The 25,931-nt window shown below is 48.7% G+C and overlaps 1 protein-coding gene across 1 annotated transcript in view; it reads right to left on the bottom strand.

Moving 5' to 3' along the window:
* SLC22A15 (solute carrier family 22 member 15) overlaps positions 1-25,931 on the bottom strand; it is a gene marked incomplete at its 5' end in the record, with an annotated part of 38,004 nt that overhangs the window by 9,278 nt on the left and 2,795 nt on the right. Inside the window, 7 exons of the mRNA XM_081112555.1 lie at positions 2,353-2,438; positions 4,359-4,499; positions 8,428-8,643; positions 11,064-11,193; positions 13,549-13,713; positions 14,592-14,724; positions 18,773-18,985. Coding sequence (XP_080968681.1) covers positions 2,353-2,438; positions 4,359-4,499; positions 8,428-8,643; positions 11,064-11,193; positions 13,549-13,713; positions 14,592-14,724; positions 18,773-18,985 — 1,084 coding nt within the window. The remainder of the gene's footprint in view (positions 1-2,352; positions 2,439-4,358; positions 4,500-8,427; positions 8,644-11,063; positions 11,194-13,548; positions 13,714-14,591; positions 14,725-18,772; positions 18,986-25,931) is intronic.

Below are 25,931 nucleotides of genomic sequence, written 5' to 3'. Positions count from 1 at the left end.
CACTGCCAGCCGCCATCTGGGCTGCTCCTCCCGCCAGGCTCTCTGGAAGGAGCTGTCTGGGATGTGAAGTACTGGATATATTATGTTAATCCCTGAGGTGCTCCTGGAAAAAGATCCCTGCCTCTGCACCTACCCCGAGATCTGTATCTGGACTCTTGTTAGCTAACAACTTCAATTAAACCAGTTGTGCGGGCAGATGAAATCCTTCAATTATTCTCCAGAAAACGTAGTGAGTCAGGAACGGGTATTGGGCGGCGCTGAAGCAAACAGGAATGTGCACATGTGCCTGATTGCCAACGACTCGGTCTGTTTTCAACCCACACCAGAAGGCATCCTGCAGAGCTGCATGGAGACACACTACCCTTTCCCAACAGGCCGGGGGCGGCCACACTGGAAACGGACATCACAGACGGCTTATCATCTACACCCACGAGATCCAAGGCTGGACGAGGGCCCCCTCCCCCGTGGGGCTCCGGACACTTCCAGCTGTGGCCCGTCTGGGGAGCCTGACTCAGCCACAGGCCCCCAGAGCATGCCCCTCAGCCTGCCACCATTTGTTGGAAAGATGACCTTTTTCTCATTGAGTTGACTTATCTGTGTTAAAAATCACTTAACCATGTGTACTTTCTCTATGTATAATTAGATAAAACATTTTCTAAAGGTGAATAAAATCTCAACCTCATTCTCAAAAAAAAAAAAAAAAATCAACTGGCCATATATGTGGATCTATTTCATACTCAACGCTGTTCCATTATCTATACAACCAATCCTATGCCAGTATCATACAGCCTTGATTCATGTAACTAGTAGTCATTTTTTTATCAGGCAGGGTAAGTCCTCTAACTTAACCTTGGGGATTCTAGATCCTTTGGATTTCCATAAAATTTTAGGTGCCCACTTGTCATTATCAATCAACAAAAAGAAGCCTGCTGGAAATTTTATTGGGATTGTGCTGAAAATGGATTGATTGGGGGAGAATGGATATCTTTTTTTTTTTTAACATATTGTTATTGATTTCAGAGAGGAAGGGAGAGGGAGAGAAAGGCAGATGAGAGAGAATCATTGATTGGTTGCCTCCTGCACGTCCCACACCAGGGATCGAGCCCGCAACCTGGGCATGTGCCCTGACTGGGAATTGAACCGTGACCTCCTGGTTCGTAGGTTGACACTCAACCACTGAGACACGTTGGCCAGGAGAGAATGGTTATCGTAAACAATATTTTCTGATTCTTGATCATGGTAATCTCTTCATTTATTTTATTATTATTACCACCAATTCATTTATTTAGTCTTTATATCTTTTCAATGTTTTACATTTTATAGTTTTTCATAGGTCTTACACATATTTTGTAAAATGTATCCCTAAATATTCTATATTTTATTATAAATGGCATTGTTTGGTTTCCATTTTAAATTGATTGCTGCTAATACCTAGAAATAACATTGTGTGTCACATGACTTTGCTATACTAAGTAATTCTAGATTTTGGGGGGTGTATTCTTAAGATTTTCAATGGAGACAATTGTGAATTAAGAGTTTTACTCTTTCTTTCCAATTTGGATCCCTTCTCATTTCTTTGTATCACTTACTGTATCTGCTGGTAGTTTCAGCACGATGCTCCATAAAAGTGGTAGAATGGACACCTTGCTTTTTCCTGAACGTAGGGAGCAGGCCTCAGGTGTGCCGGTCCAGAACACAGGTGAGAACAGCACTGTCTACACAATTTCTACACAGGCTCAGGTGAGGCGAGATGAAGATGCCTCAAGGGACCTTTCTGAAGCTGTGTTTGCACAGCAAAGCTCTCAGTATATACAAGTACCAAAGTTTCCCGAAAATGTTTTACTTATACTTTATATGAGACTCAGGCAATGCCCATTGTCACTAACAGTGCATATTCTGCTTTTTGTCGCTATTACTATTATTGGGAGTATTGGTGGAGATACTGAGAGGTGCCAAAGCCACCTCTGACCACACTGGTGACTCTGAGGTCCCCTCTCGTGATGGGCTGGAATCACTAAGATGTAGCCCTGGACGGAGCTCCTTTCTCTACGGAACTAAGCGGTCCCCCTCCTCCTCAAATCTGCAACCCTAACAGCACAGTGCTTCGGCCCAGACACCCCAGATGGTAGCTTAATCGCCTGAAAGAATTAATAGTGCACCTCGAAGCACATCATTCACCCAGAGAGCAGTTCAGGCGAGGGAAGAATCTGGCCCATTATACCCCACACAATTGCTCAGTCACATGCAATCACAGGAATGAAGCCTGGCATATGGTAATCTCCCGGCTAGATGGAGATTCATTGTAATAAGCGTGCTGTTCAGAGCCCTTCAGTGGGAATCCGGAAGGCCTACCTTTCTTTTCTGGAAGAAACATTACGACGAGACAAGCCAGTCCTCCCAGGCACAGAAATGCTGCTAACGTCCTCCTCCGACCAAACCTGGATAACAGAAAGCAATGACCAGTTTCTCTTGAGGTCATGACCCATTCGTCTGCTTCTTCCCCGGCCTTCCTGTTAAACGTCCTGTTTCACGGTACACGCTCATCTTTTCTTAAGGACTGGGCGGCAAATGTGACTGCCCAGGGAAAAAATAAGTAACCATCCTAAGACAAAGGGAAAGTAGCTGGGTGGCAGGGCTGTATAACGTGTAAGGGGGAAAAAACCATTCTGTCTATTTGTGTGTGTGCTCTGTTCCAGGAACTGTTTTAAAGGCTTGCTACCTATGACCTCACTTAATCCTCATAATAAACCACAAGGCATGTACTGTTTGTTCCACTCCCCATCGCTCAGAGAATGGAGCTAAAACAGGGAAAATATAGCCTATTTTGCTGCTCACTGTAGCTCATAGGAGTCCTGTAGCTCACTTCAATTTCTGGGTACTTGAATCTTAAGCAGTTAACATTTTAAACACTGTCCTTTCCCCCTCTTAAAAATACAAAATGTTTTCTTGTTGGTGGGTCAGAATTAAGTGACATTTATTGCTCATTTATTGGGAGAAGCAATTTTCAAGTAAGGGCTCTAGACTTGGAGAAAGATGTTCAGATCAGTAAGCCCCCTTTTCAGGGGCTGCAGCTTGTGAGGTCCTCTGTGAGGAAATGCAATGTTACCTGTAATTTTCATGACACCTTCACCAGGGGGATGTTATAACCCCTCCTTGAAGGATGAGGACATGGGGGCTCAGGGAGGTGACCTGTCAAGGTCATAGGACTGACACACGGCTGAGCCTGGATTTGACCTCCGGCCTGCCTGACCCCAAAGCAGCAGCCCTTCTGTCTGTCCCCGACTTCAATCCTGACCCTGGTGGTAGGAGCTGGGAGGCCAGGAAGGATGTGAGTCTCTGGGCACCTTGTGTAATTTCACAGTCAGCATCAAATGCCTTTGAAGCAACAGGTCCCACGCTAGGCAGGCACTGGGGATGCAAAGACACCTAGGATGCCCTCGTGGACAGCGTCCTGAGGACACTTTAAGCGGCCGCCAGAGCCATGCACAGGAAGCCAGAGCAGCACAAAGGAGGGTGCTGGCACCTGGGGACGCTGGGACAGATCTCTCTCTCTCTGAATACGCTGCCTAACCCGCTCTCAGACCACGATGAGCATAAGCTTCTTCACAAACAGAGTGGGCAGCGGAGAAAAGCCTTCAACTGAGCTGCACCCAGGTCGCCCCCCCCCCCATTCCCAATGTGCCAATGTGCTGCGCCCACTCTCCTTGCACCAGCGCCAAGTGCAAGGCAAGAGGAGTGCTGCTTGGGAACGGGGGGCCTGGGTTTCTGGAGAATGAGAAGTGGCACCGTCCAGCGGATTCCTAGCTCACACTAGCGGGACTGCTAGCTGCCCTGGCCAGGGGCTCCGTGACAGGAGGGATCCGAGAAAAAGAGAGGAAAGGGTGCTCTACAGAAGAACTTTAAACTGTGTCCACTAACAAGGAGCAGCAAAACAGGCTAAATTCTTCCCCTCGACCAAGTCACGCGGGTCTTAGATGTAGCAAACACCTTTCAGTCCCTCCAGCTCTTTGTCCTGAACTAAACAGCGATGGGGCTGGTGGGGTCCTAGTTCCATCTGCACGGAGCCACCAGTCCCACTGCTGGAACGACCAAGTCACGCAGAGGTGAGTCCAAAGCCGTCAGGATATGATGCCTTTCAACCCTGGATTGCACGCCCACATAAATACTCGGAAACACGAAAGCCTAGAGATACTGTACAAAACATGAAAAGAAAAGAATTCTAATCACTGTGGTATAATTAACAGATACTGTATGTTGGCAAAGACAGTCATATTTAGGGACTTACACATGTGAGTGTGAGTGTGTGTTTGTGTGTGTGTGTGTGTGGGGGGTACACTTCAATCTTCATCCATACTCACCACTTGTGGTTAATCAAGTAGATGCAGAGAGGGTAGGAGGGGATCTCTATGAGGCCAGACAGGGCCAGGTTGGCGTAGAGGTTCCCGCCCAGGTCCCCGGCACTCAGAGTCAGGCCGTAGTACACCAGGCTGCACACGAACCTGCAGGAGGAGAGAAGGGACAGAGGGAACGCTCATGACAATCTGCCGGGGATCCCAGTGCCGGTTCGGTAGACTGCGATCTGCCTCAAGCAATGGGTCCGACTCCCCCGCTAACATTGCCATCCTGATCTAAATTTCTGAACGAGCAGAAGACGAAGAATAAAGGGCCCTGGAAACCACTTGTCTAGATGCTGGTCGAAGCAAAGGCGCAGTCTGCTGAGAGAGAAAAGACCTGGTTTGTGCCGTCACCAGCATTTCTGCACCGAATAGCAGACAGGGACTCCAGTCTTACTTTATTTAACACAAGTTATAGAACACTGGCCTTAGGCAATTGCTGTGAGATTATCAAAATGACTCTAGAAAAGAAGTCCCATGGGAAAGCCGACAGAGAGTGGCGTTGAGGATGTGGGCTGAGAAGTGACTGGGTCGCCAGTGTCACCTGGGGGCCAGAAATGATTGCACTGCAGCCCCCGCCAGGCCCTTAGCCCCACCCAGCACTCAGCAGGTGCACGTGCTGCAGATACAGAACAGGAGAGAAACGGCCAGGGGATGGTGAGGGCAGATGACCCCCTCGGGAACAGCCCTTTGAAAAGGTGTCTGGCTGCCCTGGCCGGTTTGGCTCAGTGGATAGAGCGTCAGCCTGTGGACTGAAGGGTCCCAGGTTTGATTCCAGTCAAGGGCACATGCCCGGGTGGCAGGCTCGATCCCCAGTGTGGGGCGTGCAGGAGGCAGCCGATCAATGATTCTCTCAATTATCACTGATATTTCTATCTCTCTCTCCCTCTCCCTTCCTCTGAAATATGTATATATTTTAAAGTTGTTTTGCTGAAACACCTCTGAGGTGGCAGGCGCTGTCCCCGGCCCTGAGCCCACCTCCCCTTCCCAGGAACCACGGAGCCAGGCGCTACGCCAAGGCCCCACCCTGAAGCTGCAGGTCGGGCCTTCCTCAACCACAGGGAAGGGAATCACGGCAACGTTTGTGTCTAGGAAACTGCATTCTTAAAGCCAAACAGAGCAGAACACGCAGAACACCCCCTGAAACGAGGCTGCAGGGCACGTGCACACGTTCTGTAAACCGTGCATCCTCCGCACGCAGTGACACACGGGGCTGTGGAGGGTCGCCAGGTGTCAGGACGTCGCCATTCGCTCTGACAAGTGTTTATGACGGCGAAGTTCTCACGGGCTTCCTCGGGTTTCCCTCAGACAAATCTAATGAGCTGCGGCTCTGATGAGATCAAAGAGAAAGGGAAAGCTTTCTTCCCATCCCTGCCAACACGCGGAGCGGCCCAAGGCCCAGGGCGAGGAAGACTGGGCAAGAGTAACAAGGAGAAGGCGGGAGGGGGGGGAGGGAGGGAGGAGGAGGGAGGGCCTGCAGCTGGACTGCCTGGTGCTCATGCCTCTCTGGCCAGTGAGCCGGGCAGCAGCTACTTCCGTGACTTCTTACTGGGCAGAGCTGTCATGTGTGTACTAAGGGCCACGAGCAGTGTGGTAGCCAGGACATCACAGGTAAGGACGCAAGGTGCCACCGAGTTGTCTGTTTCCCTTGTCCCCTCGCACTTTGCCCGAACAGAGGACACGAGCTGGGAGATGTGGACATGAAGGGAAGCTTTCAAAGCCAAACCTGACCGCACAGCACAGGAGCTACTAATTCGAAGTCCTACCTGCTCTCAAGTCAATTTGGACCCATGCAGTTTTCTGAAATATTTTAAAATCCTTTCTACCTGCCGAAGAGACCCTGCCCTTCCATGATGCTGCTCCTAACGTGCTGTGGGTGCTCCTGCGTGTCTGCTCTGCATGGAAAACAGAAATCCCGGGAAGGACTCCCAGCCAGGGAAGCACACGCCCATCTAAGCCAAGCTGCGATGGTAGCAACCAGGGCGCGAGTGAGCAGAGCCGGCTCAGGACACCGGGGGAATTTAGTCACCAGCTGGGGGTGACAGAGGGGAGGACGTGGGCAAGGAAGGCTCTGGCCCCAAGGCGGACTCGCTCGCTTGTTTCCTTGATGGCAGAGCCGGTCGCTGAGATGAGTGACGACAGTGTTTAAAATCATTGCAATCCTCGTTATGGGCCCCGAACAAAATTTAGAATGCTTGCACAACCTTCAGCAGTATATTCAGGGCGCCAAGCAACCACTCAAAAAGGCACCACTGAGGGAGGTAAGCCCAGAAACAGATGCTAACACAGGAGTAATCACAGGTGGCAGTCTTTAATGGCGGGGACCAGAGGAAGGATCCAGAGCTTTCTAGCTCCTTCCGGGAGAACCAGTGTGTGCCAGGACACGTCTCTGTTATCGTGGATTTTACAATTCTGAGCCCGGGGGAGAGAATTTCATTTGCGAACAGTCCCTTAATTGTGTGAGACATGATATAAGCAGGGACGTGCTCCCCGGGCTCTAAGTCCAGTCTGTTTGTTTTTTCACCTGTTTATGCTTTATCCCCTGAAGGCCAGAACCCCAAAGTTAATATGCCTCGAAAAAAAACACACATTAAAAACAAGATATAAGTACTCCCCAAGAAGTAGGAGCTCCTTCGAGGCGGAGGGCTGGCCTGTCCATGGGACACACACAGGGAGAGTGTGTGAAGCCCAAGGCACCTGCCCGTGCTTTGTGAGTATCTACAACAGGGAGCATCTCAGACTAGCAGCTGTGATGTCAGGCTGCACTGTTGACGGTTCCCTTCATCTCCACGCCTCCGCGCCCGTGTCCTTCGTGCAACGTGCCAAGCATCTGTGCCACGCCACTGGCACCGGGAGGGAGGGGCGGTCGGTGTGACCAGCCCTGACCACACAGGTGGCGGCCAGTGCTAGGTGAGCCAGTAAAGAGAATACTGACGTAGAAAAACATCGCCACGGCTTCTTATTCCCGATCCTCCCGTTCCCTTTAGCTTTGGACCCACGATCACGTTCCTATAAAATTATTCTTCTTTATCCCCATGATTGCAGCCTTCATGGTCAACACACACAGACCACAGCACACAGTCCTCCGGGCCTGTAAACCTGATGCTGACACCCAGCACTGGACCAGGTAACATCCATGGCACCAGCAGAATGCACACCATCACACACACCACACACCGCACGCACTGCCCATCCGCTCCTCCCCTCGCCCTGAACCTTCACTGCCATGTACACTGATGCCGAGAGCACGCTGAGAGGTGGGCTGGAATAAACCAAACTTGAAGATGAGCTTCAGAGAGGCCGACCCCTTCATCCCTGATCTGCACGGGGGGTGCTGAGTCCCGCACTCCACACTCCCAGGGCCCCACTTGTCCAGTGGACAGTGACAGGCCACCCGTGAGCAAGTGGCGATGCCACACGGGGTGCAGCCCAACCACAATGTGCCCTCCCACCGCTCGATGCCAAAACCAAAGCCTATTTAGAAACACTTCCGTTTCTGCTATGCTTGCTTGCTTTCCTTCTTTAAAAAATTGATTTCAGAGAGAGGAAGGGAGAGAAGAGAGAGAAACATTGGCTGGCTGCCTCCCTCACGGGCCCTGACTGGGGATCGGACCTGCAGCCAAGCTATGTGCCCTGACTGGGGGTCAAACCGCCACCTTTTGGTGTATGGGATGGTGCTCCAACCAACGGAGCCACACTGAGCGGGCTCGGTGTTTTGTTTTGTTCGCTTTTTGGCAGGCGACCAATATTGGCGTCAAATGTCTCAGGAGCAGAGACGTGCTTCTGCCATCAAAGTCGGTAAACCTGCCTTTACCATCCTTTCCTCCTTGAGGGGGAGGGTGTGAAATAGAGCCAAGGCCAGGCATTTGGGGAGGGGGCCTTGTGTCTGTGAAAGTAACTCTGTGCTGGCAAAAGAGGTAAAACGTATGTCACCCTGAAGGACCGGATTCCCAACAGACCCTTCGCAGCGGGAGCTGGAGATCAAACCTCCCCCCCGCCCGCCCCCCCCCCCCCCCCCCACGGCTATAGTTACCAGATGAACATCAGAGTCAGCGTGTGCCCCAGGAGGACCCGGTGCCGGAACAGGTCCAGGAAACTCCCCGACGCCTGGCAGCTCCTGTTGGCCGGGTGAGTGAGTGAGAACGTGCACTTGAGCTTGTGGTTCCTCCTGGCGATGAGGTACAGAGCCCCCTCCGCCTCGCTCAGTCGACCCTGGGAGTATAACCAACGAGGTGATTCAGGAATGAATCTGAAAGAGACGTCATGAAAGGCTGTATATTCACACAGGCACACGTGACCAGGCGGGGGCAGCTCACCCAGGCCACGCTCGATTCCCTCACCACCGCTGACTCCACCGCAGGCCTAAAGCCGACGCTCCCAAAGACACAGGGAAGACAGGGCGGGCGACTCAACAGCTGCCTGGGCTAAGCGGTGATCTACTCTATGAATGGGAACTTAGACCCCGCTTCCCAAATAGCAGTGACACTGGTAAACGGTGGGCGGTCTTGTTTAAGACCATTTAATACGAATGGCAAGGTCAGACTATAGCACTAAATACTACCAATGCCTCCTGAAGCAGGGGTCAGAGTTACGGCCCTAAATCACAGCCAGGTGTTGCTGGAATAACACTGTGGAGGTAGCAGGCGTTTTCAGTTCTCGAAAAGCCCCATAAAGAAGATAAAAATCTTTATTATCTCATCAGAGAAAATAAATTCGTACAAAGTGTTTTAAAGGTAGTGATATGTGACCATAAGGGCAGAGATTATTTGAAGGCCACACATAAAAGTTAAACAGGGTTTATCACTATTCAGTTACTTTTGAGCATTTACTGCTTCAAAATATTCAAAGCATCTGAGGACATTTCCTGAATCCCCCCCAAGATCTTATGAAACAAAAGTGACTTCTTTATTAACTTCCAGTTACAAAACAGCAGTTCCTTTCTACTACAGCACAACGTACTGGACATTGATATCGCCACTGACATCTTCCAACAGTTTTAAGACCCGTATATATATATATGCAATTTCAGAGAGGAAGGGAGAGAGAGATACATCAGTGATGAGAGAGAATCATTGACTGGCTGCCTCTGGCACGCCCCACACTGGGACCCGCAACCTCAACATGTGCCCTGACGGGGAATCGAACCATGACCTCCCGGTTCATAGGTCAACCCTCAACCACCGAGCCACGCCGGCCGGGCACATATGTCTTCTCCTCCCAGTTCTGCACGCACCCCTAGAGGACTTTTCAAAGACAAAACGGTGGCAGGAGCACAAAGCCTTGTTTACTAAACACAACATCAAGTACCTCTGGATCTAATGTGGCCTGATTGGCCTAAAATGAAACGTGTGTAAATCACATTGGCTACTGAGGGTGCCTGTCAGTAAGGGGAGTGAATTGGCAACAAACACCACAGAATTCGGAGCTTCCTGGACAGCCAGTCTATCAATGGCCATCTATGGAGCCGTCTCATTCTGACCCCCAGGGTGGCAGGTGCAGAGAGGAAAGACTATGGAAACAGAAGGCAGGGTCTTTCCCAGGAGCTCTGCTACTGGGGAGGGAATATTCATGTACAACGTTAAATTGTCAACAAAAGCGGGACCTGGGGCCTTCCACAAGATCCTGAAAAATCCCTCTACCTCCGTCCGCATTACCACGTGGTTATTATTACTTAACACAAGTAAATGATCAAGTAAAATATTGTTCTGTTGGGCGTTACGTGTGCCGATCATCCGTCGAATCAGCTGCCCTGGGCACAGGTGAAGTGCTATGTACACTAGCTGATTAAGTCTTTAGTAAATGGGCCACTTTAAATAGAGGTCAACTATTTCTACTCTATTCATTTCCGTACTTGCTTTTGAACCTGAATAAAGAGCTGCTAGGTTAAAGATCTAGGTGAGTGAAAATTCTACCACAGCTATCCCTCACTGTCTGCCACGGAAGAGAGCTGGGACCATGGCCTGAACATCGCATTTAGCCCAAAGGTTTTGATGATTAAATTGAGAGTCTGGCTCCTCCAGAGAAACCCTTTCAGAAGCTCCTGAACACTTCTGGGGAAGCAGCTGAGGCTGGCGGCTGGCCTTTACGCGCGAGAGCACCAAGGTAACACTGTGGGTGAGTCGTCTGTAAACCCTGCCCTGACCAGGGCTCGTCCGTTTACCCTGCTGAGCCCATGCACCTTAGCTAAGGATTCCTCCCGTAGCTGAGAATTTTCCCGCATCCACACGCAAAGGCCCTGAAATGATACTCATCTGTAAGGTGAACAGTTGACAGTATATATTACTATGAATAGGTCTTTTATATAAAAAATAGATTTTGTAAAAATACTACTCTGTCGCACACCCAGCCCACACTGTGATCCAGCCGGAAGGCCTTTAAGTTTGAGGCATCAGGTTAAAAAGAAATTGGACCCCGATGCCATCATGTGAAGGCTAAAATGCAGTTTTTGGAGAGGTTACTTTAAACAAGGGATACCTGCATTCTGAATTAATTTAAGCATCTCTCTTCCCAGAAGCTGCCAAGCATGGGAGCGCTCGCGGAATTTAGTTCTTCACCCGAGTCAGTGTAGGCGAATTCCTGCAAGGGAATAACGCCGCTCACTGACCCGCATCCTCTGAAGGCATTCCTTCTGCTTACTGAGCCTAAACTCCGCGAGAGGGAACTACTTACAAAGATAAGAGAAAGACCGCTGTCCCCTGCAGGTTCACCAGCACGGCCAGGCTCCTCCAGGAGCGGATGAAGTACCCCAGCAGGGCGCACTGGGCGATGCCGACTGCGAAGAAGAGGCCGCCGATCGACCCTGGTTCAGGGAAGAGAGGCCTGTGAGTGGGGAGGCCCCGTCTGGAGACCATTCCCAACCCGAGTCATAGAGCCAGTTCCTTCCTCATGAGATGTCAGCGGGAAAGAGAAACCTACACAAATATCGAGCCTCAGACGATAAACTGGAAGGGAGGCCAGCAACCGAGTGAAAAGGGGGGAAGGACAGATGAAAAATACACACCCCACGCGGTCCAGGCGGATTTGAAGGCTGTGCCTGTCGGACTGGCCGAGGCACGCGCCTGATCCGTGGCCGAGGCTTGGAAACATTGCTATATGACCGGGAGGTGGTTAGGTCATGAGATTAGTGCAATACTGCGACTTCATTTCGTCACAGACGCTGCCCCTGGAATCCTTATCTTAAATCACAACCTACCTCCCAATTCTCCCTTTTGCCCTCCCTAACTTAATTTATCACCATCAGATATGACACTTCATATTTATTTTCTTGTCTATCTCTCCCAAGTAGAATATAAGCGCCATGAAGCATGGATTATTGTCAGCACACTAATAGGGGGAAAAACCAACCATGGGATTGTTAAAAAACTCGTATTTTTTAAAAGAAATGCTGGGTGGGTATTAAACCCACCGGCTTGTCCAATATACTTGCAAAGTCTATTCCTCTGTCACGCTTTCCATACCTGCTATCGCTGACAGTACCAGAAGTAGCTACTATTTATATAATAGCCACGATTTATTGAGCAGTCAGCCTTTTGCATATACTGCCCTAGACCGCAGGGACCATCATTAGCCGTCTATGAGTGAGGACAGAGCTCAGACGGTAAGGTGCTGTGGGTGGCAGGGCCGGGTGGCAGGGCCGGGACCCGAACCCGGTCAGTCTGACTGGTGAGACTGCATTGCCTACATCCCTCTCTCCTATCGCCCTTCGAGGGAAAGGTGAGCTTCTGTGGGCATCTCAAAGCAATGGGCTTTGTTGAACCTGTTACAAAAAATCTCTACAAAAATCCTGTAAAACAAATGTTTTATTCTGTTCGTAGATTATCAAGCGGTAACTAAAAATAACGACATGTATACTGTGGGCCCTGTGAGGCCAAGGGGAGCCAAAGGGAGAGCGATGCTCAGGGTTCAGAACATGTGGCCCGATAAGCAGGGGAATGGGCGAGTGTGATTTCCCTGGAAACGCAAGATAATTGATAGCTATTACTGGTTCATTACGGCGCATCTGAGAGCACCTGGTTCCCAAGAATGAGGCCTCTGTCACTCGGATCGGTTCCGAGTGCCAACATCCACTGACAACAGTGTCGGCAGACAGAGGTGGCCACAGGAAGAGACCTTTTCTTCACTGGACTTATGATTTCTGAAATGACCTCAAATCTATTCAGTCCCTCCTGATGAAAACATAAGCTCCAGCTCTAGCTGGTTTAGCTTAGTGGATAGAGCGTCAGCCTGCGGACTGAAGGGTCCCAGGTTCGATTCCGGCCAAGGGCACGTACTTCGGTTGCAGACTTGACCCCTGGCCCTGGTCAGGGCGCATGAGGGTGCACCGATCAATGTGTCTCTCTCATATCGATGTTTCTCTCTCTCTCTGTCTCTCCTCCCTTCCACTCTCTCTAAAATCAATGGAAAAATACCCTTGGAGGAGGATTAACAACAACAAAAAGGATGTTTTAGGTTTATACAGACACTTTCTTGTAACTACTTTACTTAGCATTTTGGATGTACTGCAAACAGTATTTTGTAATCAAGCGTCATTTTCCAATAATTTTTTTACTGTGAACAATGAGACCATTTCCAATCCATCCCCTGCTGCTGAGCACTCAGGTTTCCCCACCCTCTTGCCAGTCAACAGCCTATCTGCAGCCGCAGCGGCGTGCACGACTGCTGGAGAGAAACCAGCTGCGACCTGAGGGCCAAGGACAGAACCCTGGGGACGGCCCGGATCTCAAAAGAGCTCCAGGTGCCGTCAGAATCCTGCTGTCCTGGGTGCGGGTCAGTGGGCGGGCTTTCTGGGAACTCTCTCACACTCGCTCTAATTCTACCGTGAGTTTGGCAACGCTCTGGTTCCACTGTTGCAACGGAACAGGAATAATCGGAATGGTCTGGCAGCGAGGGGGCAGTGAATGCCCCTCAGGGAAACCAACCCTTTCCCAACAATCTGGAGACACTCTGTGAGGGTGGGCCGAGCGCGCCCGCCGTCTGTGAGGCAGACTTTCTACAGTGGAATTCAAGTGACTCCTTCACGGTCAGGACTGCAAATCCAACGGTTGGACAGAGCACTTCCAGTCCAAGTGCATCCTTAGACTCCAGGGTTAAACTGGTTCCCTGCAGTTTTCAGAAGCTGCTCACCACCTCCCCATCTACGTGGACCCAGCAGTACCTGCGAGTGCCCAGTAGGCGGCGCCCACACATTCGTTCAGCAGGACAAAGGCCACCAGGGACATCCCTCCATTCATCACGCCCACCAGGAAGCGGGTCATCACGAAGAACTCGTATGAGGGCGAAAACCCATTCGCAATAGCAAATAAGATGTCAAGCGCAAGACCTAGAAAGAGGGGAACAGCATTCAGTGACCCACAAACGAAACGGCACCTGGTGGGAGGAAACAATCCTATTCATTAGTTTGCAAACGTAAACCTGTGCACGCTGAAATTTTCTGACGGTTTGTTTTAAAAAAGGTTTCTCTTAACAAAAACTGAGCTTTTCTTTCTCTGTCACAGGTTGATTTCTGTGGATCAAAAATGCTGGTAATTTTTTTTTAAAATTCTGTTTCAGCCCTAGTTGGTTTGGCTCAGTGGCTAGAGCGTTGGCCTGTGGACTGAAGGTTCCCAGGTTCAATTCCAGTCAAGGGCATATGCCCAGGTTACAGGCTTGATCCCCAGTAGCGGGTGTGCAGGAGGCAGCCAATCAGTGATTCTCTATGATTCTCTCTCATCATTCATGTTTCCATCTCTCTCTCCCTCTCTCTCTTCCTCTCTGAAATATATATATGTATGTATGTATATGTATGTGTATATAGATAGATAGATAGGTAGATAGATAGATAAAGATAACCCTAGCTCATACTCAGCTTGTCAAGAGAGCTATGCTGAGTCCTGTAGAGCCCATTCAAAATGAATCAACAACACAAGATAGAAGGAAATGGGCCTAGAAGACTGTCTCAATCGTTGCTCTCTTTAGGAACGGCATAAATTACAATTTGGGGATGACAGAAAGCACCATCATCTCTGAAAAGCTTCCAACGCAAATATCTGGCCTTTGCCATCCCTGCTGGCCACTTGAAAACCCTGGCCGGAATCCACGCTGGCTGCCGCTCGGCCTCTTGCCAGTGTAATGAAAAACAGCTCCTCGTCCACATGGCCACTCCCCGGAACCTCGGGGAGACGTGTCCTCCTTCGGTTCGCGCACACTCGGGTGGGTTACCTGTGAGGTAGACGTTCTTCCTCCCGAAGCGATCGGAAAGCTGCCCGAAAGAGATCACGCCCACAAACACGCCGCCGAAGAAGAAGGAGCTGGCCGCGCTGACCTTGTACGACCTGTTGGCGATCAGAAACCACTGGAGGAAGGAAGAACAAGAGAGACAGTTAGGTCACCGAAAAGATGGGTGGACTGAGTCAGCTACGAAAAAAACAAACGTACAACGAAGCCTGTACACCCGAACTTCTCTACTGCCTTAGCCACAGTGAGCCACCTTGTGAGTGCCACAGCCACTGCCTGCTTGTCAGTATAGCGAGGCTGCGGGGCTGGCACACAGCGGCTTCCCCACGCCCGGCTGCAGGACCCCGGGCGCTCGGCACCGCTGGGGAGCTGGGGGCTGTTCTGGGAAATATTCGGAAGAATCCTGATAACCATTCCAACGCCACTCCGTTCCCCCACTGTCCTGAATTACCCCCCAAAATATTCCCAGTTGGGGCAGGAAAAATCTCACTTCGGGAGACAATCGGGGGCTCAGAGGCCTCCTGTGATTAGGAAGAACTCGGACAGGGTGTTTCAGGAACAATTTCATGGCGATTAACGAACTTGCTTCATCTCGGTGCAGTTGTCACTCGGAATTACCACTTTCTGGGTGAAGTGTGCAGTCTAGAACGGTCAGAAGCACAGGCGTACGGAAGCAAGACATTTAAAAAATTAGCCCCTCAAGCAATTATTGCGGCCAATTTTTCAATACTTTTACTATTCTGTCTTTTGACCCCAGGGTATGACTTGGAAAAATACATTAATCTCAAGATAATAATCAGTCAATTTCGGTTGTTACATCTACCATGATATTGAAGACTCCGCCTGACTCTTTTTGGTTGCAAACATTAATTAAGCACGATAATTGCATGTCTCCGTGATATCTGGTCCTTTCTCAATGAGTCAGAGCTCGGGGAGTTATGTGAATACGGCAGACAGCAATTTGCTACATCAATTCACCCCAATGGCTATTAGCTCGTTTTAAAATAGTCAAGACTCCTAAATTAGAGGGTTTGTTTGTTTTTTTTGCATTAATACCAAGTTAATCGTATCTACATAACCTTTTATTCACCCTCCCCCAAACCCTCCATGAATAACTCCTGCAAGGCCTGACCTGAATGTAATAAGGGGCAGGTGAGAGTTTTAAATAAGCTGACAAACAAAATAGAACCAGAGGCAGGGATCCATGGAACAGACTGACAGATGTCAGAGGGGAGGGGGTGGGGGATTGGATGAAAGAAGGTGAAGGGAGCAGCCAAAGAACATACATGCACAGCCCAGCCCACGGACACAGACGACAGTGTGTTGAGGGCTAGGGGAGGGCGGAGGGTGGGGGCTGGGTAGAGGTGGGCAAAGGAGGGGAGGGATGAAGAATATCCGTAATAGTGTCAACAATAAAAAATAAAATAAATAAATAATAAGCAAGTAAATATAAAATGAGTACTCTTAACGCCATCTCAAACTATAGAGTTCTGCAGGCTCTATCTGGATAATTACTTTTAAAAGTGCCTACAAGACTTTATACTTGCTTTTTTAAATCTAATTTTATAGCAAATAAGTTCAGGAAGCAGCATAGATTATCTATGTGCCACAGACTGTGCATTAAGGATATTTACCAACGTAATGACAAGTTTGGTACCAGCTTCCATACGGCCGCTCTGGGGATTTTGAGGAGCAACTGCAGCACCAGAGAGGCCATCAGAATGCAGTGAGCGCTAAGAAAGCGGGCGGGGGCTGGGTTTGGGACTGCACTGCAGTAAAGGTGAACTGGACGGAGCGGCTCTGTGGCCACGGCCCGGCCCTGCTGGCCCTGCTGCTAGGGATCACCGTTCTCGCTACTCTTCCCTCTGCCACCGTTTCTCTGCCAGCTCCGGCATTTCTGGTGGCGGCGGCAGGAAACTCGGGAGCCACCCATCCCACCTCTTGGAACCACTCCGGGACTTGCCACGCCACCCAATTAGGGCTCCGGCGTCCAAGGCAGAGATAGAGTGTGTGGACACACGTGTCACTCACGCACTGGGAGTGGGGATGACGCATGGAAAGGGCGGCACCTCATCTGTACATGGAAATAAAATAAATGACTTGGGGGGAACATGAGATTCTGCACTGAAACGCAAAGCAGACGAGCTCTCCTTGGATCTGCCTGAATACACTCCGAGTGGAGACGGGGCGATGCTGTTAACCCATGGGCGGCAGCTGCTGGGGTCTGAACACCCAGGCGGCCCCTGAGCAGCACAGAGTCAGCATTCATTTTATTTCATTTTCCTTTGTTATTTTTTTGCTATTTCAGGAAACCTGTATGTTTATTTGGGCTTGACAAATTTTTTTCCTAAGTTGTACTTTTACTGTTTTTTTCTTTCATTACAGGATAGCTGGCATCAAATATTATGTTAGTCCAGGTGGACAACACAGTGATTCGACGTTTATACGCCTCACGATGTGATCATCACCGTAAGTCTAGTGAGCGCCTCTCTCTGCACGGTTACTGCGGAATTACTGACTGCATTCCCTGTGCTGCACATGGCATCCCCGTGACTTCTTTACTTCATAACGGGAAGCTGGTGCCTCTTAAGTCCCTTCCCCTCTTGACCCATCCGCCCAGCCCCCGCCTATCTGGTAACCATCAGTCTGTTCTCTGTATCTGTGAGTCTGTTTCTGTTTCCTTTATCTGTTTGTTTTGTTCTTTGCATTCCAAGTATAAGTGAAATCACACGGTACCTGTCTTTGTCTGACTTATTTCACTTAGCATAATACTCTTTAGGTCCATCTATGTTGCCACAAATGGTAAAATTTCATTATTTTTATGGCTAAGCAGTATTCCTTTGCGTGTATATGTGTGTGTGTATGAACAACTCTACACATATAAATTTGACAACTTAGATGAAATGGACAATTCCTTGACAAGCCCAATGCTATAACTCACAATACAAAACAGAGCATTTAAATAGCCCGATAGTTATTAAGAAAATTGAATTGATAATTTTAAAACTCCACAAGAAGAAATCTACAGGCCAAAATTATTTCAATGAAGAATTCTACCAAATGTTTAAAAAACTGACACCAATTGTATACAGTCTCTTCCAGAAAATAGAAACCCTTCTTAATGCATTTTATGAAGCTAGTATTACCCTGATACAAAAATCAGACAAAGATAGTACAAGAAAACTATAGGCCAATATCCATCATGAATATAGAAGCCAAAATCCTTAGCAAAATATTAACAAATAGAATTCAGCAATATATGAAAATAATTACATGCCATCCAGAGATTCAAGGCTGGTTCTATATTTGAAAATTAATTAGTATAATCCACCATGCTAGAAGCTAAGGATGAAAAATCACACAATTATTACAATTAATGTAGAAAATGGTGAATTGATGTATAGGACAGAATTCAATACACAATGATAAAAACTAAAAAAAAAAAAAATGAATGGGGGGAGGGATTTCTAGGATGGCGGTGAGCAAACGGATAGCTGTGGGAAGCAGGCAAAGGACACGATATTTTAGCATTTTAACAACCAGTACGGGTGCTTTCCAGCTGAGCAGGAGCCGGCCCGTCTCGTCCCAGGGTTTCTCTCCACCAAGCTGCCCAGCCTCAGCATATTTCCCTCTGGCTGGCTCAGGAGAGACTGTCCTTGTAAGAACCACCTTAACCAGCAAAGCCCCACTTGAACGTAAGGCTTCCTGCCCACACGAGCTGGCACGTTTGGCCTTGAGGTTGTACAGTCAAGGTGCCCCGCAAGGCCTACACACGGGACTGGACTTCAGCATGAACCATGGACACTGGCGATGGGTCATTCCATTTCTCGCTACTTTGTTAATCTCTGTGTCTGTAATAAAGAAACATGGACGTTTTTCTTCACCTTTCCAAATGGCACTAGCATTGAAGTACAGCTCTTTTGGAGTTGATAGCTTACTAACTTGGTAAGACTCGTGCTTCTCTCGTTTGTAGACGGAAGGAAAAAGAAAATGCTTTCATAGAACAGCCTCCTTTAACTCTCAAATTCACTAGACAGTTACCTGCAGATGTGGCTGAAATTTAAATCAACAAGACAAAACAGCGGTTCCGTTTGGACAAGGAGACGCCTTGGCTTAGCGATCCCCATGGCCGGGTTCTGCTCCGCTGCTCCCCGCCCCGGGCTCACCTCGGAGGCGATGGAGGTGAAACTGCCGCTGAAGTGCAGGTGCTTGCGCACCTCGCTGCCGTTGGCCTTCAGGAGCCAGTCCCCCAGCGCCAGGTCCTCACCAGCCCACTGGCTGCCGTGGCTCTGGTTCGGCAGGAGCTCGGCCAGGTCCCAGCGGTAGGAGGGCGTGGCCCCCACGAGCGCGATGAGGATGGCCTCCGTGGCCACGTAGAGCTGGGGGAGCAAACACACAAAACCATCGATGCGGGGGAACGCCCGCCATAAGCTCACAGAGCTGGAGACGTCTGTTTCTGGCTTTTGTGGGTTTACGAGGCACAGAAACGAGACACAGGGGCAACGAAGGAGAAAGGCGTTCAGAGGGAGCTTCGAGATGGGCTACTGACCAGCCATCAGCAGCCCCACTTGTCAGGCACCCGCCACGTTTCCGCGGGTTTCCGCCTGCACGCTGAGGACGCTGCACATCGCTGGCTCACACCGTGGGAGGAGGGAAACACCACCTGCTGATCTAAAGACTCAGTTCAGACAGGAGTCACCAGCGGCCAGGAGTCTCCTGGCCTTGAATTCACGATCTAAACATGAGGACTTTTTGTGGCATAGTTCAATGTCTCCAAAAACAGTATACACACACACACACACACACACACCCCCCACAAGCAAGAGTGCTTTGTTAAAGCAGGTAAGCATAATATATACTTGACTAAGTTATATTTTAAAATATAGTATAAAAACTTACAATACAATTTAAAGAAATTCAAAATTCCAGGGATAGTCCTTTATAACCTTTGACTGGACTTAACCACTGTTTAATCTGCACATAGTTGTCCACCCTCCACCACCCTTCACAAGGTTTCCGCTGCCCATTCCATGCACACGTGTGCGCACACACGCACCCCAACTGAGCACACAGGGTCATGGCTTCATGCCACCAGGAGGATCAGTGACGCGCAGCTCTTCTATGCCGTGCAGCCTCCATAAAACGGCACCAGCCTGTCTTCTCGGACACGTGGGGCTATGCTTGGTTTTGCTACTGGTCCGGGAGTCAGGCGGCAGGCAGCTCTGACATTATGCGATAAATGCCATGGAAGGGGCCCCGTGAGGAACAGGTGAAAGGTGATGCGTAAACTGCATAGAGATCACCGTTAGGTCCTCTGCCCCAGAGCCACCTACACGTGTCATGTGGTCATCGGAAGTCAAACGTGTAGCACTCATCTAGTCACGGGGATGCTCCACCTGCACGCAGAATGCAGGGGTGGCTTTCCGTTCCTCCACTGTGACGGTGTCGCAGAACTCACCACCCCCAGCCCCCAGTACAAATCTTCCCTCACTCTTCTCTGCTGTTTCTCTATGACGACCAGGCACACGCGTGCCCACGTATTCCTGTCTAATGAATCGCACCCATAAGCAGATGGGCCTTCGAGGCACAATGAGAAACCACCATCCATTCTCCTTCGGAGTGGGACTAACAACACCTCAAATAAATCATTATCTTCTCAAGTGCTACCTCCAGGGAAGGCGAGCAGGAGCCACAGATGGCTGGGGCTCTTTCCCTCCCCGTGTAATTATACCGAGAAGAGTGACTAAAACGCACTAGGGACTGAAATTTTAAAAGTTTCAAAAAGTGGAGGTTTTAAAAGTAACTTTATACTTAACAGCATTACAAGCTTTCCTAATACTCAGGAAACCAAAACTGTCTCCCATAATGATCTCATTACAATATCTCGTCTATGAAGTCATGGTGAGTAGGATGTTTACATTGTGGCAGGAATGATGAGCGACACAGCGATTAGTGACTCATTCAAGGTTATTGACAACACTAATAGCAAAACCAAACGTTGGGGCCAGAGCTTTTCTCCGAGAATAAAAGAAACAGAAAAAACCAAAGGCGATTTTATTCTTGACATTATTGTCAGTCTTCCGGGCACTCGGTCCTCGGTTATCTAAGTGACTCAACCAAAAGCATTATATGGGCGAGACCGTATCACAAAGGCAAGACCAAATGCCCCTTACCCAGAACAAAGTGAGTATCCCACAAATATTTTGGGGTGACTTACTAATACTACGTAGCTTTGGAATTTAAAAGAATTTAGCCCTGGCCGGTGTGGCCCAGCTGGTAGAGTGTCATCGATTCCCGGTCAGGGCATATCCCCAGGTTGCAGGTACAGTCCCTTTCGAGGTGCGTATGGGAGGCAACCAACTGATGTTTCTTTCTCATATCGATGTTTCACTCTCCCTCTCCCTTCCTCTCTCTCTCTCAAATCAATAAAAACATATTTTAATCCTTGTGTCCTGAATAACTGGTGTCTCTTAAGTCTTGTGTCCTCCTGACTCTCATCCCTCCCCCAGACCAGTCTCCCTGAGACACCCATGAAACTCCTCTGGTCAAAACGTATTAATGGATGAGTAACAGAAGGCCCAGCATTCCAGACCCAGCACATGGCCCAGCTGCTGCCTCGCCCGCGCTCAGGCTTCCCGCCGGCCTATTCAATTCTCCCTGCGCGGTGGGTGGGCAAAGAACGTGGAATCTGTAAACCTGAGTCTGGAGCTCGGCTCCAGTAAACTTTCAGCAAATCGAAACCTCAGTAAACTTCATGGATTCTTCTAGAAAGAATGGACACACAGTAGCACACCTTTATCTAACTCATTCAGACCCAGCCAATCTATTCTGAGGGTCAGCGTGATGCGATGCTTCTTCAGCCAGCAGTCCACGGAGCAGCGCCACACAAACGGCATGTATCAGCGTCTCCCAAACGCTGACGTGCAGTGTGATCCCCGAGGCCGGGGAGGGACCTGAGAGTCTGCATTTCCAACAAGCTCTCCCGGGGTCCAAGCTGCAGGTTTGGGCCACACCATGTGTAGCAAGAGTACAGGTTATTCCCTCTTCCACACTTTTTCCAACCGCATGTTTTTCCACCTGAAATGACCTACCCATTTCTCCCTAAATCCAAGCCTCAAAGTTCAGCTCAAGCTCAGCCAGTCCTCTGAGTCAATGAAACACTCTAAACTACGCTGATGTCTCCTTTCTTCATTCCCACGCGTGCAATGCCTGCACTGTTTCCTGGGGGAATATTATTTCGTATCATTATTTAACAGTGTAGAAATATAATGACAGGGGAGGGTAAAAAATGAATTTTGAAGTAAACGGATGTTTAGGAAGTTTACACCTAGTAGCCTCTATTTCACTCATAAAGTTGGAAAAAGAACATCTGGGGAGAACAAGAGGAGTGGTGCGAGGAGAAATTTGGGCTTGAGAAGAGTGGTAAACATTCAACTGGGAGAAGTGAAGGCCGGAGCCAAAGAATGACCCCAAAGCATGGGCTGTGTGGGTTTGAGAAGTGTGAAAAAGAGGCGACCACCAACCTGTATTTGCAACATAAGAGGACTGAATAAGCAAATGACAGGACAGCCAGACACTGGAACACTATGCTACAGCCATTAAAAAGACATATTTGCTCATTTAGGAGCTCAGCAAGGCATTCACAATATTGTTGAGATGAACAAAATCAGGATAAAATATACATTTTGCAAAAAAAAAAAAAAGATAAATGTACACATTTGTGTAATAAAAATGTCTGGCAGGTCATACATCAAAAGGTAAGCATGTTTTAGTTTGCAGCGGTAGTGTTCTGGTAATTTTTGCTCCCCCCCCCATATTTTCCCTTTTTCCTATAGTCTACGCTATCTGTTGAGTAGCATATGGTCCCCATGAATGCAGATGTTAGCTTCTGTTTGAGGGTTGGGTCAAGGAAGCCAGAGAGAAGATTCCTGAGTTGTGTGTGTCTTTGATCGATGGCTCTTTCTTGGAAGGCAGCGTCTAACTGTGGTGAAGAAGCAAGCTGGTATTCTGAAAACCTCAAGCTCAACACTGACACAATGCCCACTGCTGGGCACTGCGCACCTTTAAGAAATTTTGAACTTGCAAACAAATGAATTAAACTTTTATGATCCAGCCACTCCCAAGACGCGGTGAGGACAAGGGGTCGTCTGTGAAGTTCACTCGGCCACCTTGCAGCCAGCCGACTGTCACAGCGCTGGAGCCTCGTGCTTCTTCTGCCACAGTCACACTTCCTGTCGTCGTATTTTTAGTGACTTTCTGGGGCTGTCTTGGGAGATAATACTTTCTCTGTCAGGCACATGTCAAGCAGCTGTGGGTGGCCCTGGTTGACATGCTTGTAGAGGTGCTGTAGAGGTGTTGGGCGAGTTGCTTTCCAAGACACATCCAGTTCTTGAAATGCTCCAGGCTCAAGGGAGCTCCCTAAACCTCCAGAGGCCTCCGGTACCTCCATCCACCCCCACTCCCCACTCCCCACCCCCATGGAAATCCGAGTGTCTCATAGATTCGCAGCTTCACCCGCCTTACGACAGGGGCAGTGTCTGTCTACAGGCAACAACAGCTTCCTGAAGACATACTAAGAGCAAGGGCAGCGAGGTGTCTTTGACCTATGGTGCCCCACTCAACCTAAACTAATGAAAGGCACGCCCAGCACACGATCCCCAGATTATAGTCCAAGCTCCAAGCCACTGCCTAAGGGCAGACAGAGAACTAAATTAGAGGGTAGCCGCCGCATAAAACTTGCTCAGACTAGCAGAGAACCCTGGTAGATGGTCACATGTTGCAGTCATTGTAGCGAAACTTGCTGAAGTTTCTCATCATGGCTGAGCCCCTGGTGGTGGTGAGAACGCCCTGGGCATGAGCGCTGGTCTCCATGACTGCAATACATAAAGGCCTTCGCTTATGTGTATGGCACGAACTTCGTCACCTGCTCCTGGTTGCCAGGTTGGAACCATCGGCTATCCACCTCAGTGACGCCTCGTCAAAAGGCCGTCTGCCTGTGAATTTCTGGGGAGAGTGGGGCATGGCCACAAATGCAAGCAGGTGGGCGATATAGTTGTGACAGCATTCTCTACGAAGTTTCATAAAGCGCCCTGAGTGCACCTCAGACCTTTGCTTTACCATCTTTTAATTTAAAAAAAATAACACTGAACAAAATACGGATCATGAAACCAGAGCCACAATTAACACTGTATCACACTTGCTTCAGGTTTTCAAAACGTAATATTAGGGATAAAGAGGAAATCTCCTCGCACCACTCCCCTCCCCTACCCTTCCTGGGGCCACTCCCTCCCCTCCTTCCCAAGAGATAGCCAATCTCATGAACTGGGCGTGGCTCTTCTACTCCAAGTTCTCATATTTCCATGTTGTTCATACACATTCACACACCAAATAGTCCTGTCCCACCTGTTTTTAAAATCTATGAGTATGTGTCACATTTATATAGTTTGTTGTGGGTTTTTTTGTAATTTAACTTGGTGTTTTAGAGATTCATCCACGTATCTGTATACAGATCTGGTTCATTCATTTTAATTGTTATGTTCTAACAAATTTATACCACACTTTAATCATCCAGTCCCTTTTTGAGATTCATTTAGGGGGCTTCTAAATTTTATTATTGCAAACCATGCTGCATAAGCATCCTCTACCAATCTCCTTATGCACCTGTTTAAGAGATAGTACAGTGGGGCCTTGAATTACGAGTGTCCCGACTAACGAGTTTTTTGAGATACCAGCTGTCTCTCGGCGGATTTTTTGCATTGAGTTGATAGAGTAATTTGAGTTAACGAGCTCCTTAACGAGCACGGTCTTGGAACGAATTAAACTCCTAAGTCAAGGCCCCACTGTACAGGGCGTATACCTAGGAGTCCCACACTGGGTTTGGATTTTATTAGCAAGACCAAATCGTTCTCTAAATGGCAGTAGTTTCTACTGCTCGTTTTCATCACACTTGTACTGTGAGACTATTCAATGTTTGCTAATCTAATAAGTGTGAAATGATATTTCATAGTCATTTTAATATGCCTGCCCCATATGACCGCTGAAGGGAAACATCTTTACATGACTGTTACAGTTTTATCTTCTGCAAAATACCTGTTCAGTCCTTCCACTCTCTAAAACACCGTGAAAAGGCACTTCCTGCGTGGAGGGTGTGAATGGACTGGGAGCGCTGGGGTTATTAACAGCTGACATAAGAATAATGCATTCGGGAACACGAGAACCGCACCTCAAGCTGAGGCTCGCCGCAGCGTCACAATTTTGCTGGTGAAACGAATGCTTGTTACAGGTTACATGTTCCTGTTGGTTAAGGGATGTTTTAAATCCTGTGCAAATTATACTACAACCTATGATTCATGATCATGAGGAAAAGGGAGGCGCTGGAGTCTCTGGCTTAAAACAAAGAAGTAGCATCCACTTTCATTTACGTCTAAAGAGATCAAAAAAATAAAGAACTGTACTCCAGCCTTCCTCCTCCAGACAGCCTGGCAAACACACACACAAATAGTGGTGATGACATCAACTCTGAGTCACCATCAGAAAACAGAAACAGTAATAAGCAGAATTATTCATATTTCAATACCACAAATAACCCCAGGGAGGGCATGTATATTTGGGGGGTAAGAATTTTTCTAACTGTAAAATTGTAAAGCCTACTGCTTGTTCTTAAGACAACTGAACTGGCAACGTTTTGGTGCATGGAATGAAAACTTACTCACCCAACTGAGCCACACCCTCACCCATCATGCCTGGGCTGTGGGCTCGATCCCCAGTAGGGGGTGTGCAGGAGGCAGCCAATTGATGTTCCTCTCTCACATCGATGTTTCTCTCTCTCCTTTCCTCTCTCTCTAAAAACATTTTTTAAAGACTTTAAAACCACATATCACTATTACAGAGCATTTGCATCTTATCACACGCAAGGGAAATCTATAAAGTCTACACATATTCTTTATGTATCTGAAAGCCGACCACTATGGAGATACCACAGTTCGTGCGTGTCTGCAGGAGTGTGCAGGACTGTCCCCCAGCCAAAGGTAACTGCGTACTGAGGTCACTTCTTGAGGAGCTAGATGACCGTATCAGCACCAAGAACACAGTTAACCGAAAGACCTTTAGAGCTGGCTTTGTAAAGGGGTTTTGTCCTCTTATTTGAACTTGGATGTGTCTGAAGTACAGGGAGTTCAAACCATTTAAGAAACAATCACAGTCCCAGAAGGAATCACACACCACAGGACCCGTGCAGTTTGCATCTCTGTCCCCCCGCCCCCGTTCTGTGTTTCTCACCTGTGGCTGGTCATCACCAAATCTCAGGTGCAGAGATGGCTTCTGCTC

This window comes from Myotis nattereri (assembly GCF_964212035.1).
Source record: "Myotis nattereri genome assembly, chromosome: 18".
Taxonomy (NCBI): domain Eukaryota; kingdom Metazoa; phylum Chordata; class Mammalia; order Chiroptera; family Vespertilionidae; genus Myotis; species Myotis nattereri.
The sequence above is the reverse complement of the archived record's forward strand: the minus strand, read 5'-3'. Positions and strand labels throughout refer to the sequence as shown.